The sequence below is a fragment of the Aythya ferina genome (assembly GCF_964211825.1).
Source record: "Aythya ferina genome assembly, chromosome: 2".
Taxonomy (NCBI): domain Eukaryota; kingdom Metazoa; phylum Chordata; class Aves; order Anseriformes; family Anatidae; genus Aythya; species Aythya ferina.
Window position 1 is genome coordinate 123,509,374 of NC_140297.1, and position 15,648 is coordinate 123,525,021.

General features: G+C 37.1%; 1 protein-coding gene across 5 annotated transcripts in view; it reads left to right on the top strand.

The window, feature by feature from the left end:
* NKAIN3 (sodium/potassium transporting ATPase interacting 3) overlaps positions 1 to 13,674 on the top strand; it is a gene marked incomplete at its 3' end in the record, with an annotated part of 379,768 nt that extends 366,094 nt beyond the window's left edge. For 2 of the 5 annotated variants that reach the window (XM_084509285.1, XM_084509284.1), the window contains exon 6: positions 12,162 to 13,674. Coding sequence is in view for 3 of the 5 variants with exons in the window: in XM_084509284.1 (XP_084365410.1) it covers positions 12,162 to 12,175 (14 nt within the window). Of the gene's footprint in view, positions 1 to 8,258; positions 8,414 to 12,161 lie in introns of those variants that run through there. The other 3 variants (XR_014689539.1, XM_084509283.1, XM_084509282.1) reach the window with 3 other exon arrangements.
* Positions 13,675 to 15,648: the final 1,974 nt, after the last annotated feature.

A 15,648-nucleotide genomic window follows, 5' to 3' on the forward strand; every position in this document is an offset into this window, starting at 1 on the left:
TCCTTATCAGTGTCTGTTTTCCATCACCTTTAAGACCCACCTGGTTTGCTGTTCCTCTCCACAGCCGAGGCTCGAGGAGCAGAGTGCCAGCATCTTGTGGTGCCTCTCTCACTTGAGTCCTGTTCTGTGAACAGCACACAGGTGTACTATCCTGAACATCCTTAGCTCACTCCCGTTCAATCTTCACAAGAGCAGTGAAGATAGAAAAATGTGAAGCAAATACTATGTCACAGAGGTTGCTAGCAGCAAAGTTCAAGAACAGCCTTCCATCACTAGAAAAGTGGGAATAAAAATCCAGAATCACTCAATGATTAAAAGGGTCCCTCCTGTCCCATAACCTAAATTATTAAAATAATGTTAATATTCTTCTGTCATGAATAGATGACATGAACTTTCTTCTATGTACAGAAATCCAAAAGAAATTCCAATACAGAAACTCCAAATGTCACAAGTGTTTTGAAAAGCACTGCTTTATGCCAACTATTTGATTTGTAAATACTTTGCTCTAGGAAGTTTATCTTTAATTATTCAGTAGAATTGAACAGGTTATACATTATATAAGGGACATTAATTTTGCATACTAAAATGTCCGTGTCTTGTAGTTAAGGTTAGAAACAGCAGCTGAGATATTCTTAGATATACAATAATCAGGAAGAGTTAGATGTTGTCTTAAAGTAAATATTTGGATCATATTGACAAATAACTGGAGCAAACAGCAATTGGTATGTATACAAAGAACAAAATCCAGAAATAGAGCCATGTGGGACTCAACTGACAGGGAAAAAAAAAAAGAAAAAAAAAAGAAAAAAAAAAGAAAAAAAAAAAAAGAAAAATTAACAATAAAGGAACAAAACACCTAACTTGTGAATTAGCAATGAACTCTAAATGGAATAAATCAATTCCAGTTGGTCCTAGCATCTGTACTAAACATTTTTTAAAGAGGTGTGTAGTTTCTGGCACCAAACTCAGCAGCAATATAAAGCCACACTAATACATAACATATCTTCCTGAATCAAACTACCAAAAAAGATCAAAGCATATCTTCAAAAAGCAAATTCAGAGTTCTATCTCTTCTGAAGTCAGCTTGGACACATTTATTGTGAAGATCGTGTGTTAGGAGATGGGATTGAAGTTGTAGCAGCCTTCTATATTTAAGTCTTTATTCTTGACTATTCTGCCAGTTTAGAGGACTGACTGGGTATGCATAGCAAAACCTCATTGGCATTGTCTCTGTCTTGTTACTATATGAACTTAATTGGTAGGTGTAGTTTCTGAGTATTTATCATCTTTTATGCATGGATTATTTTCCTCTACCAGCTTAATTTGTATAAATGCAGTATGGTAAGAAAATTAATGGTAAGAAAAAGAGAGATTACATATAAGGAAGAAATTCTTCACTCAGAGGGTGGTGAGGCACTGGAACAGGTTACCCAGAGAAGTTGTTGTGTTCAAGTGTTCAAGTCTAGGCTGGATGGGGCTTTGGGCAACCTGATCTAGTGGGAGGTGTTCCTGCCCATAGCAAGGATTTGGATCTGGATGATCTTTAAGGTCCCTTCCAACTCAAACCATTCTATTGAAAAAAAAAATAATAAAAATCCCAGAGCATTCTGCTTCAAAGGAGATTAAATTAGAAAGGGTGCCAGAGAGGAAAAAATTAATAATTAGTGAAATCGAGTGAGCTAAGATTCTTCATTTTTCTAATTTTCTTACTGTACGAAAAAGACTATAATGACATATAAATTCTATATGGAAAATACTTGTACCAAGTTTATTATCATCCATATTGAAAGGAATAAGAAGTTACAAATAGGAATCATTTGTAACTTTCTTTGGCCATAGGCAGAAAGAAAGCTACCATTCACTTTCTTTGAAACAATCTTATTTTAGTACTAGCAATAACACCTTTAAATACAAGCCTTGGGGGAAGAAGGGAGGGAGGGGAAAGCTTTATTTGTTTGAAGTGGTTTTAGATATATTTTCCATATGATTTTTTTCCACAAATAAATGACAAGTTATTTAGACATTAGTCATTAGTCAAGTATTTTAGTCATCAAGACAAAATTTAAGAAAAATGAGGAACAGAATAGTGACCTATATAGGAAGAAAATGCATCATCAGAAATATTTCATTAGGACAGCCTGGCAGAAGAATAATATAAGCTGTAGCCATGCAGACATGTATGGGATGTCTGATGCCAAAGCTGATTTGCTTTGCTAAACAGATGAAGCTTTGATATGTATTTAGAAAGAATACAGTAAAACATTTTAAACCAAAATGGAAAACTAGTCCTCAACAACTCAAGCTTCAAGTATGGATTTGCAGATAGCACATCATGAAAAAATGGTGTTTGCTTAAGCCTAAAAGAAAGAATCCCTACATATTTGCTGCTTTTTCTGGTTCCATGTTAGTGTTAAGTACTCAAGATAAGTATTTTTTTCTATAGACCTTATGGGTGATGACCATATTCTACCAGGAACTTTTACCCTGTAATGGGCATGAGTCCTTAATGACCTGAAAGTGATTGATAAATATTTCCTTTAAGAAAATACATGTAACCAGGCAGCCAGCCTGCCTTTTAACTTCAATAGTGGGATTAAATAGCTGCCAAAGACATGGCATGGAAAATGTTTTGGAAAGATTTCTGATTCAGAAGGACTGGGGAAACTGGGATGAGAAGGTTTGAGCCACCTTCACCTCCTAACATCTTTGATGTTCTTCAGACTTCTTTCATCTTATTGGGCAGCTGCATCGTTAGAGAATAAAAAATCTGAACATCTGATATGAATATCTTGGTTGTCAAAACACTAATAAAATTAGAAGAGAGTTCAGTAGCAGAGACCATAGTTAAGATTTCCATACCAGTTTAAGGCAGCTTGTGAGAGAGTGTTTCCTTCAGTGCAGTCCTGCAGAGAAGTGTGGTGATCAGAGTAGGGCTCACATTTTAAAATGTGGGGCAGTTTTAAAAGGTAAAGACTAAAAGGAAAATTTGGTGCCAAATCATAATAATTAGAGTGGAACCATGAAATATTCCCCTTCCAGCTTCTGGTTATAAAAGTTTATGCAAGAAGTTGTTTCTCAGTAGTTTGCTACCACTTCTTCCTGTCTTCATCTTATTACTATCTTCTAATACTTCATAGAGACAGAAAAACAATCGCAGTGGCACATTATTACTGATGTGTCTTTTTCTTCCTTTCTTAATTGTCTTGTACATGTTTTCCCTCATTTAGACCTCTCCATAAATAAGAAGCTATTCCAGGTATCCTGCAAAGCAATGTGTGATTCTTCTGCCACATGACTAGAGGCTCAGCTACTCAGATGTAATATGAAGTCTGATAGTATTGGCTCCCAACAGATACCTGGATCAATCTGAGTAGTTCAGATATAAGAACAGTGTATCTTTTGACGAAACTGAAAAAGTGGAGACCTAATGGGAAAACAAACAATCAAACCAAACCCACAGATGCTTATCTGGAAAGTTTATATATGCTCCAAGTGCAAACATAGGCAAGTCTAAATTTTGGACTTCATGCATGTAGCACTGACTTAACATCAATTCCCCATTTTTACTTCTTTGTCATAGGCTTTGGCTCCTTGTCTTACTACTTGTCACTTCAACTGGTTACAACCACCCCAGATATATACTTTTCTTAATGAATGTGATTGCATTACTATATTGCCATTCAAAAAAATCTTAGCGCAGTGGGAAAAAATGCAGTGCAAAATAGTATTTGGAGCCCCATTGATTAAGAAAATATTCTGTACATAAAAGCACAAAGGCAAGTAGCTTCTAGCCTGCAACAGGGGACAGCTGAAGGTGCTATCCACTCCAGCCATCATTTTGAGGGCTTATCCTGATTTATAAAATGGAGAGGCAAACATCAAGAGAATCTAAGCTATTTCAGCACAAGAAGCTGCAACTTTTACTAAGATTTATGCTATCTGCATATCACTGCTCTGTTCATACCCTGCACCTTCCTCCAGACACACTTAGGATGTGCCAGCTTTGAAAGGAGAAATTAGTAATATACCTATAAGTATACCTATATACCTATAGGCTGACAAGCTCTGGCAGCTGTTTGCACAGGGCCTGCTAGCAGGTCAGTGAGATACTGCCAGAGAAGCTGAATTACAGATGAGAGGGTGGCAAAGGAGAATGGATTTTTTCAGATGTCTGATTCTTCTGTGCTACCTTCAAAAGGAGAGGAAATTTTTGGCATATGGGTGAATGCACTGCATTAATAGTAGTGAGGCATACCTAAATGTCATCCTTCTACAAAAGAATAACCCTCAGAATTACTGATGACAGTGGATACACCTTCTTCAGCTAGCAGCATGTTGCACTTTTCTCACTCAGACAGATTATGACAACTATTCCTCTGATATGGCCCATGAGTGAATGAACATCATTTTAATGGACTACCCACAGTGGGCAGCCAGCACAAATTTGCACTTCCAAGCCCAGCAGGTAGTGAACTCTAAAAGAACATTTCACACTGGCCATTAAGCATCCAGCATGACCACAAAACTGAGGTGACACAAGGAGAGAAAAATTCCCTGGGAATATGGATCATGTTTTGCAGCCAGCTGCAGATAAAATAACCAGTTTCTGCTGTAACCTGCTATTATCTGTGGGGTTCTAAAATATCCTCTCCCTAGGATTTTAAGTTTCTCTCTGCATGACTGTAGTTAATGACTGGACTCCATGGGGTGTTTCTTGTTTAGTGACTGAATATCTCTACTGATGACATGTTGCTTTAAAAAATAATAATAATAATAATAAAGCACAGAACTATAGAACTGTATAGAAAGTGATTTTATTTTTCATTGAACTTCCAGTTCTATGCAGCTTTCTGAAGTTAATTGTTGTAATCCTAAAACTGTATGGCAGGTATTATCCATAATCCATTAGTCAGGAATAAACAAAATCAGTTATTCAATATCAGCCCTAAACTAATATTTTCCCCTTGGGAAACCTATACAGATGTTATTGCTCTTTACTTTTTCCCAATTAAACATGCATACATCTCTTTAGATGTATGCATCCTAAAATTTCAGTCAATGTAAAGTTCCATTTAACGGTCCTCCGCAGTCCTAGTCCTGGCAGTCTTCTAGACATAAATGCTGAAAATATCAGGTAAAATCAGAGAGAATTTTTAGAATGAAAAGTAACTTAATTCAAATAACTGATGATGATTCTTCATATTAAAGAGCTATCAACCATAAAATAGAGTGCATAATAGAAAATGGCACATTCCATTGTCTTGTATGATAGAGCAGCTTCTTGCTTTGAGAATTATCTTCACATGAATTTTAAGTCAAACTTCAGCTTTAGTACTATATAATACGTCTTTCATTGCAAAATAGAAAGCCTCAGCTAAACGGATTTGAACAGCTCATCTCAAAACTTTTCTGATGGTGCTATTAAATATGTTTTCTTTGTCAGACAAAGACACATCTATGTTGCCAATCATTAATACATACCGACTTCATGTCTTTCTCCAAGAGACCTGCTTGTTGAACTAGTTATTTTAAATTCTCTCCCTGCTTACTGTTGCAGATTATGTTGGTGATTGCTGAGAGGAATGATGTGTAGTTCTGAAGTGGTGAATTATCTCAAAAGAATACTTGCTAACTCTTTCTATCATATCCTCAGGGAAAAAAAAAATCCTCTTCAAAGAGCAGGGAAAACTAAGGTGTATAAATAACCCCCCACACACATAAATAACAATAAAAAAAGAATCTATTACCACAGACATGATTTCTTCCAAAAATGAACCAGTAATGTTTTACATTATACATCTAGATATTTTATAAATCAGTTTTTACAAGAGTATATCTGCAAATGTATCTCTTGGTCCCATTAGTGCTTAGAGCAATTTTGACTTTTGGTGTTTTATTTTGTTATACCATTCTGAAGGGGGGCTGCAACATGAAAGAAAAGCAGTATAAGGAGAAGGTGAAAATAGGTTGGGTCTGACACTCAGACTGGGCTAGCTGGTGAGCATAATGTCCTGTTCAAGCAGTTTTAAGAAAATACTCTTGCAGCTGAGGGGATGCTGCATGATTGAAATACATCAAGTTCAGTTTTCATCTAAGCTACTCCTTTTCTGGGATCAAGAGAAGAGGCAATTAAAATCAGCAGCACCACTTCCACAGATTTTGCAGGACATTTCATCAGTCCTTCAGTCTCTAAACCTCATTTCTCCATCCCCCTCAGCCTCAATGAGCACTCTTTCGCTGTTTGCCTTGTACATACACAGTGCTGGGAAAGGGGCTGTTTCATATTAGGTGCTATGGTGGTTTTATTCAACTAGACAGCTGAGCTCCACCACAACCACTTTCTCACCCATCATCCTCAAAGGGAAAGGGGGAGAAGATACGATAGAAAGGGCTCCAGGGTTGAGATAAGGACAGGGAGATCACTCAACAATTATCATTACAGGCAAAACTGACTCAGCATAGGGAGATTAATCTAATTTATTACCTATTACTAACAAGCTAGAACAGTGAGAAAAAAGTAAGCTAAAACCACCTCCCCCCCCCCCCCCCCCCCCCCCCCCCCCGCTGCCCTCTTCCACTTCCTATCCCCGAGAGGTGCAGGGGAACAGGGAATGGGGGCTGCAGACTGCCCCTGATGCTTCGTCTCCACCACTCCTTCATGGTCACTCTCTGCCCCTGCTCCACGTGGATGCCGTCCTTCCCGAACTGAGCCTGCGGGGGCTGCCCACAGGAAGCAGCTCTTCCAGAACTGCTCCCACACGGCTCCGTACTATGGGGCAGCTCCCCCCAGGTCCCCTGCTCCTGCGTGGGCTCCTCCCCACGGGCTGCAGCTCCGGCCCAGGGCCTGCTCCTGCAGGGGTTCTACATGGGCCGCAGCCTCCTCCAGGCCACATCCACCTGCTCCACTGAGGGCTCCTCCACGGGCCATGGGCTGCTCCATGTGGGACCCATGGGCCGCAGGGGGACAGCCTGCTCCACCAGGGGCCTCTCCACAGGCCACAGGGGAACTGCTGCTCCTGCCCTCCTGCTGCACTGACCTGGGGAGCTGCAGAGCTGGTTCTCACCACTCTCCCATCTGCTGTTGCACACCAGTTTTTTTGTTTTTCTTTTCCCCTTCTTAAATCTGCTTTCCCAGAGGTCCAACCAACATCGCTCACTGTCTCAGCTGTGGCCAGCAGCAGATCTGTTGTGGAGCTGGCTCTGATCTGACATGGGGCAGCTGATGGGCTCTGCTCATAGAGGCCACTCCTACAGCCCCCTACTACCAAAATCTTGCCACATAAACCCAGTACAGGTCCTCATACAGTGATTAACATGATGAGGACATAAATTCAGTTTAGGATTTATAAATGTGTTTGTGTGTAAACAAATAAAGGCCTTTCATGTGACCAAAGAATCCTAATGTGATGTGATTGTCAGCTCTACATTGCTTCTGTAAAAAGCCCTCCTAAATCAGCAGAAAAATCATCTTCATCCCAAACTTGCTTTTAGATTTCTGTGATAGCTTGGAACTGTGTCTTCTTGAAGCTGTTGAAAATCTTACCAAGAGTAACAAGATAGAAGATTTAGACTAAAGCATTGTAATTTAAAAATCATTATGACCGTAAAGGGAACCAAAAACTTATCAAGGGCAGATATCCCCACATAGTTTCTGACAGAAATGTTGAAAGAAATTGGAAGGATTCTGAAAAGACTTACTGTCCCCCAAATTCAGAGAAGATTCTGCTGCTTCTTCACATCGACCTGTTACCTATTTATTCTCAACTCAGTGGGCTCATTGGTTTGTCTTGTTTCCTTACATTCATGAGTCCATTGGTTTATGAAAGTTGGGGAGAAATTAGGTTCATGAACTAAATAGTTTCCACCACTAAATTTCTAAACACTTCAGAAGGAGCAGAATCTGAATTATGAAATTTATGCTGAGATTGCTTTTGAAACAAGAAGCTAATTATTCCACAGTATTTTTTATCTACGTACTCTTCAGATATGTGAATAAGCATGTGTGCTGAAAGAAGCATGCATGTTTGGTCAGACAGCTGCTGCCTTGTCTGGCCTGGCACAGTGCTATGTGGACATTGTAGATGACAGACCACAGAGCCTTCTGGAAGACACTTCCACAGTATTTTTACTTGTTTATTTCTGTTATGCAAACCTGTGCATGTGTTTACTATTTTTTTAATATAATTTGTCCATACTTATTTTTCAGTTGACATACTTTCATTTCCATTTGTTCATTTCTGGCACTGTTGTATTTTCAGTTGATTTCATAGGCGGACTTGACACATACTCCTACCGACAGCCCCCCCAGGAGCATGTTGAGTTAAAGCCTGTAAAGCCTGTAGGTAAGGTTCTGGTCCTATGGACCACATTAATCCTTCTAACTGGACTGAAAGCTAACTTTCTCCTGAAATAATTTTGGCATGAGGTTACTAATAATTTTACTTCAATTAGAACTTAACTAAAAAATAATCCACATAAAACATGTTAGTAAGGACACTTTGTCATTGATGACACATCTGCTAAAACAAGGATTAGTAAATATCACCATGTCTGCTGTGACATGCCTTGGCTTAACACAAGGAGAGGCTTGCAGTAAAGGATGGAATTGTTTCCTGCTGACTTTTCAGCAAAAAAGAGAGTTAGTTTATGGCTCCTGCTTCATAAATCTTAATGGGATTAACCCATTTATAGAAAAACAGAACTTTCTAGCTACTCGAAAACAAATGCTTGCTGAAAAAATACTAGTTGGCTTAAAATCTGTAGAGTTTCATTGAAGCTTCATTATCTCTGTTGTCAGTTAAGATACTGGAAGAAAAAATGTTTGCTGAAAAACTGCTAGTTGGCTTAAAATCTATCTGTAGAGTTTCATTGAAACTTCATTATCTCTTTGTTATCAGTTATGAAAATCACAGTTTTTACACAGTCTTTCTATGAAGTACTCTCTGCTATCTAATGAATTAATTTGGATACAAATCTGTTCATTTTACATGTATATGAAATATAGTGTTAGCAGTACATATATTTTGTCAGAAGCTAAGATAAATTTAAATAGATATTTCATAGTGTTACTGGTAAAACAGATGTTCATTTGGAGATCTTAGATATTTGTAAGTTGTTGCCTCGATGCTTTCCGTCTTTAAATTTATCTTTGGGCCTTTCGTGCATCTTAAATGCAGCACAAAACCCAAGTGCAGCTAACTGACCGAACTTGATCTAATGACTTACTATATTTTACTTATCACTTAAGAGAATTAAAATGAGTTTGAAGGTTTTTCTTGGTGTATGTATGGTTACATGTTCTAGGAGTTTTAATTTAAAGAAGACAGTTGCTAACAAAATGCTTTGAGTGGGCACTTGACACCTGAACTCTGCTTGAGACTTTGCTAATATTTGCATGTTTTGTAAATACATTTTACAAGTGCTGCAGCTTTCAGTTTGCAGGAAAAAAAAAAAAATGAACAAAATTTTATTCAAATTTAGTGAGTAAAAATTGTAGGATTATGAAAGCCAAGAAAAGAGAAAAGCCCTATTTCAGTGTGATAGTACATGTTAGAACGGGAAGAAATATCACATTAAGACAACAACAACAACAAGAACAACAACAAATAATGAGGAGTTTAACATGATAATAAGTATACTCTCTGTGTTGGAATATGTATTTTCAGTAATATTTCTCTAGGTGCTGGCTTTACTGCATTTTATATAGGAAAGATGATGGCAGAAAGGAGGTTTGACCATTCTTAACATGATGCTTGAGAATGAAAATATGAAATTGGTATCTGGGAAGAAGAAAGCCACAGCTACAACATTTACACCTCTCCATAAACAATTTTAATCTCTAAAGCTGTGTTGAGGTTAGTTTTAAAACAGTCATTGAGCAAACTCAGTGTAACTAAAGGAGAAAAAAGAAAAAAAATATATACATATATTCAGGAAATATTTATATATACATTCCTGTAAAATCTGTTCATTTATGTTAAAAAAAAAAAAAAAAAGAATATGAGAATTTGTTCTTTGTTAGCAGATTTAGGTTAAATAGCTTGGAGGATATGGGGGATGTTGGTGAGCTTTTTATACTGGAAAATAAATAGCGTCTTCCCATTTCCTATGGATAGGTATTCTTGTACAGTTGGAAGGATCTTATCTGGCTTCTTTATGGCTGCTAGAAGTATAAAACTGTAAAACAAACAAATTACATTGTATTTTCTTCTTTATTGATGTTATGTTTTTAGGCACTGAAAGCTACAGAAAGCATCTTTACTCAAGCAAGGAGGAAAAATAATATCAGTGATCAAAGTCTGACTTAAATTGCTGGAAACCATTTGAACAGTCAGAGGATTGTGCCAGAAATTTGCAGATGCTTATCTGTCTGCAGCACATCAGCCTTCCTGACTTCTTTTAAGAAGTTAATTGCTATCAATATCAGTTATATGTAGTCTGAAAATCCATAGTATCCCTAAGAAATGTGACTGCTGATATCCAGTGAAAAACTCCATTTCTATTCACTGAGAAGTGAACATGAATAATGCCTGTTAAATACATTAAAAGCCTTAATAAAGGTTATAGATCTTTTGCTATCTTCACCATTTTACTCATGGGAAAGATTAGTGTGATGCTCTTTATACCTTGGCTATATACCCCGCTTTCTCATCCCTTTCATGTCCCTTCTTTCATTCATAAATTAACTAAAAATAAGACACTGGGAAAAAAAAAAAAAAAAAAAAAAAAAAAAAAAAAAGGTTCTGTGGCCTCATTGAATGTATGTAGAAGACATTCTCTGTTTTTATTGAGTGCCCATACTACTCAGTATGATACCTGCTTGGTGCTATAATAATTGCTAATCATTAACAAGTCTAAGAGTCATTTTCCTTTTCGTCTCTGAGTATACATGTAGATTAAATTTGAATCTGTGCTCACAGGGAATGTTTTTAAACACAAATATGAACAACCATAGCATGTCTGCTGTCAGTTCTGCCTATAACTCCGTTAGGCCATTGGACTAGCAGAAGGAGAATCTTTGCCCTGAACCATGCAGTTTCAATTAAAATGTGGCGGGAGGGACAACAGAGGGAGTGGAAAAAGATTGTCATGTTCTTGGGACTGAAACACATGGGCTTTAAAGAAGACTGTTGTATTTTCATTTGTTTCAAGCACAATATCTAAAGCCAGGTCACCTGGTAGTAATTAAAATTGCTTCCACGTACTGCTACATGTAAAACAGAGAAGTATGGAGATACACAATCAAAACAAAACAGAATGTTGCATTTTAATTTCATTGTTTTGTTTTGTTTCATTATGATTATTAATGATTTGAAGAAATTAAAAATGTTGCATTTTGGTTTGCACTTGGGTTTTTTATTGCTGTTATTATCTGGCTGCAGAAGTTAAGCTTTACATGTCCACCATTACTGCTGGGATGAGTAGGTCTGATTCATTGCTACTATACTTTTGGGTAGCCTTGTCTGGACAGACACTGAACCCCTAATTCCAAAGAATACAGACCTTTTCTAGAGATGTTCTTAGCTTCTGCTTGTGGGATTGATGCAGTGCCTGAGAAATGGCCAATGGAAAGGCTACCGCTCTATGATGGGTCTGTGTGTTCCTGCCCTGTTTGTATCTTCTCCTGAGAGCCTAGCCACCATGAAATCACTATGAAAAGCCACCACAGATTTTCCAAAATTATCCAAGTGAACACAGCTTACAGGCAGACACTAAAATACATAGATTCAGCAGGCAGGTGACTATGATGAAGACTGTAAATGTGTGAGTCCAGCTGAAATGTACATTTGTAATCAGATGAGAATTCTATAACCTGGTGAATATACATCTTACACTGTTAAAATTCTGAAAATAATTTATTATTATGTGAGCTTCAGGCATTTTTCATCACCTCTTGTATTTTTCCCAAAATGTTTTTTGTTTTTTTTTTTTTTTTTTTTTGCTTTTGTGGTATGCATGATGCAAATCTACTACTTTGTAACCAGCTTTTCATTTTTGACCTTATATCTGTGTCTTACAGCTGGGGAAATTAGTGTCTAGAGGTGTTTTATCCACTTGTTCATTAGTTACTAACTTGTCAGCTGCTGTGAACGTACACCTCACAAATAAGATGTACTGAACAGGTTTTCATTTGTAAGTAATTCATATATTCTGTTTTATAGGTCGAAGTAAGTAATGAGCATTGACTCAAGACTTCTGCTGTTGTAGCTGAAGAAACAGATTTTAGAAGAAAAGACCAACCTTGTGACTCATCCTTCTGGAAGAAACCCACCATCCGTTTCTCACGGCATGTGGATTGTTCTTCCCACAGGCTCAGTGTCATTATCAGCATTGTTATTTGGTAGATCCTTGTAGATTATCTGGAATTTTTGAATGATTTACTTATATGGACACTTGTAAATTGTAAATTTTTTCTTTTTTAATTTTAATATTTTTACAACAGTTAGTGTTGAGGCATTAAAACAAAACCTGTGAAAACTATGAGAAGGATGCATCTTCCTCAAGGAAGACAGTATTTTTTAACTGACAGAATCATACTGTGCCTGGTCAAGATTGTATCAGTAAACAGTGATTTTGACTCCAAAACATCCAGCATGAGTCAAACCCTAACAGTGTAAAAGAGATCATTTCAATGCTGTATTTAAAATCCACAATGTCCACTCCTTGTATTTTCTTAACTGCTGTATGCAGTAGGAATTGATTTATGACTCTTCTTAGCCAGATGTTCCGGCACTAATGTACTCATCTCATTATTGCAATTCATATATGGCTCCTTCTCCTTCCCTAATCTCTTTTGTCCTGAGCCCATCAACAATAGTGTCTCTAATTTGAGAAGTAGAATGACCACTCTGTGGATGTCAGTATCTAGGAACCTTTAAATCCATGGCTCTTTAGGTGTCTGGGTTTTGCACATTTTTAAACTCTTTTCCTCCCTTCTCCCAGGAAGAAGCCAAGCATGAATGTACAGTATAAGGCACCAACTTCAGCCTTAGAAGCCTCTGGGGACTAACTTTTTTCTTAATTTAAAAGTAAACAAGCAAACCTGAAAATGTGTATAAAAATTTGTAAAGTTATTTGTAAATACGTCTGGACAAATAACATGTATGTAACTCTGTGGTATTTTGTTTTCTATTATGTCACCACTAGCATAAAGTGATACACAAAAGCTACTTTCTTTGGGCAACTGGTAGTCTTTTTACCAGAATTCTGTGTTTCTTCCTTCTTAATTGCTATTTAAAATAGGGTGCATAGTTGTATACACCAGAGAGTTATGTCTCTCCACAGAGCATATGTGCCTCAGCATCAGCATAAATTCATCAGGGTTTTGGGGCATTTGTGCTTTCTCATTTTGTGGTTTCTTTGGTGGGATTGTCAGGAAGGACATTCCTTTCAATATGTATATCTCCACCTCTCAAATAGGAGCTGAACTAAGGGCCTTCGTAAATGTCCTGAATAGTATTCGGTTGGTAATTTCTGGTCCAACAGCATTCAGATTCTCAGTTTCCAGTCTTCTCTTGAAGGATGCATCCCCTGTCTTTTCCAGTCTGAGCAGATGTGAAGTAGATGAAGGCTTGTCTTGATCCTTTCCCTTATAAAGTCTATCTGTGTTATTCGTTGATATGAACTAATGAGAATGTTAATAAATATAATAGAGGCAGAGTCTATTATTGACAATGCTCTAGTGGTGCATGCACCTGTTTCCCAGTTAGCTGAACCAAAGACATTATCATCTTTGGAGAAAACACTGTCTGAACACAGGATAACCTTCCCTGAAATCAAGTATGAATTTGTTAAGACAAAGTGAACAGAAACGACAACTGAATAAAACAATTTCTTAGTGTTCCTAGGGTTAGATATACCTCAAACAGTATGTGTGTGTAAAATCAGACTGTGCCAAAACCAGGAATGTACATGAAGATAATGTCCTCTTGTACTTATACCTTCCCTCATACATGATGTTCTCATATATTCAAGAATACTGCAAATTACATGGCTTGCTTCATCTTGAATACTTATCTTAGCATTGAAAAAAATAGGTATTTATCACAAAACTAATATAAATGATACCATTTTTGAGGCATTATGAAGATAACAATGAGAATTGCTTTATAGTTGTAATATTTGAATAAGGCAAAAACATTTTTATCTACTTGAGTAATACTTTACTTCTGTTTAGCACAAAAGATTATTTCATTTCTTTCTATGATGCCTTAAACAGTGACAATGTCTATCCAGCCAGTGCCTGTAGCCTTCTGTGTTTGAAATGGCTCCAGGATTTCAGAGACTGGTATCTCTGAGCACTGTTCAGCAGTTTCCATGTTTTACCTCTCTCAGTTTCAGAGAGTCCATGATGTGGGCATCTAGCACAGATTCCTATGATCAAAGCAGTTCCCATTTGGGTTTTACATTTCAACACTAATTTCATGGCATTAATTATGATGGGCTGGCAGATTAAAGGCTTCCAACTGAACACACTGCTACTCTCAGAACCAAAGGGAAGAAAGGAAAGGAGCACTACATCCTAGTCAGTTGCAGATTCTCCTCCAGAAGATAATATACTCTGTTCTGGCAGAGCTTTGGAAACATATATTAATTTTCAACCAAGACAGAAACATCTGCTGGACCATATTTTACAAATTTGACTGAATGTACCTCTTCTATGCCTTTCTGTGGCACCTTCAGATTTTCAGCTTTCTAATGAAGAACTGTGGACATGCCACAAAAATTCTGCAAAGACAGAACCGACTACTCTTTCATCTGAGATATTGATCAATTTTTAGCTGGGGAACACAAACTACTACATTCCAAGTAAGCTTAAAATCTTGGAATCGTTACCTATACAGCAAGTCTGCCATCTGTCTCATTTAATGAACAGAACAAACCTGATTGAGAGGAATTTGTCTTCATTAGAACAAACTAAAATGCACACTGCAATGCTGAGGAAAACTGTCATTCTTTTCTAAATTAAGACACAAAATAGTACCAAGTAATCTGTACATGTTGGAAAAAAAAATATTGAGAATAATAAATGGACTTGAATGTTAATTGCTGTGTCCTCCAATACAGTATACATATCGGGTAACATTTTGGTAGGGAGTCATGCAACACATACTTTCAGTAAGGTGTTAGGTGAGTCACAGAACAGCCAGCTACATAGCAAATAAATGTCAGCTTTCTAAATATGCTTGGATAGTTTTGTTAAGCTTAACTGTAACATGAAGTTTCAGGAAATGACTAAATTTGTACTGCAAAAGAGAATTTGCCAACAATCCTCAAATTTCAGAGCAGATTATCAGTTGGTATAAACTTTCTTGGCAGCATTAATAACTCATACTGTAAAAGTTTGTAACAGCTGAAGATCTGTCCTTCAGCCTTCTACACCTTTTTCTATTCTCCGAGTTTCTGCTTAATTCAAGTTTTACAGAGAATCAGATTTGAAACAGTGCTTTGACTGATAGCAGAACTAGAGATGTGACTGCAGAAAGATGGTGTTACACATTCACTAAGGGCTGAGCCAGGTACAAGCAGTGTTTTTTTGTTTTGTTTTGTTTTTAAAGAAGCTGATTTTCAGTTTTCAGGACCTGAAACTGGAATTGTATAAAGAAATATTTGTGAATAGATATTTGTATGAGTGACATAGAGTGATTA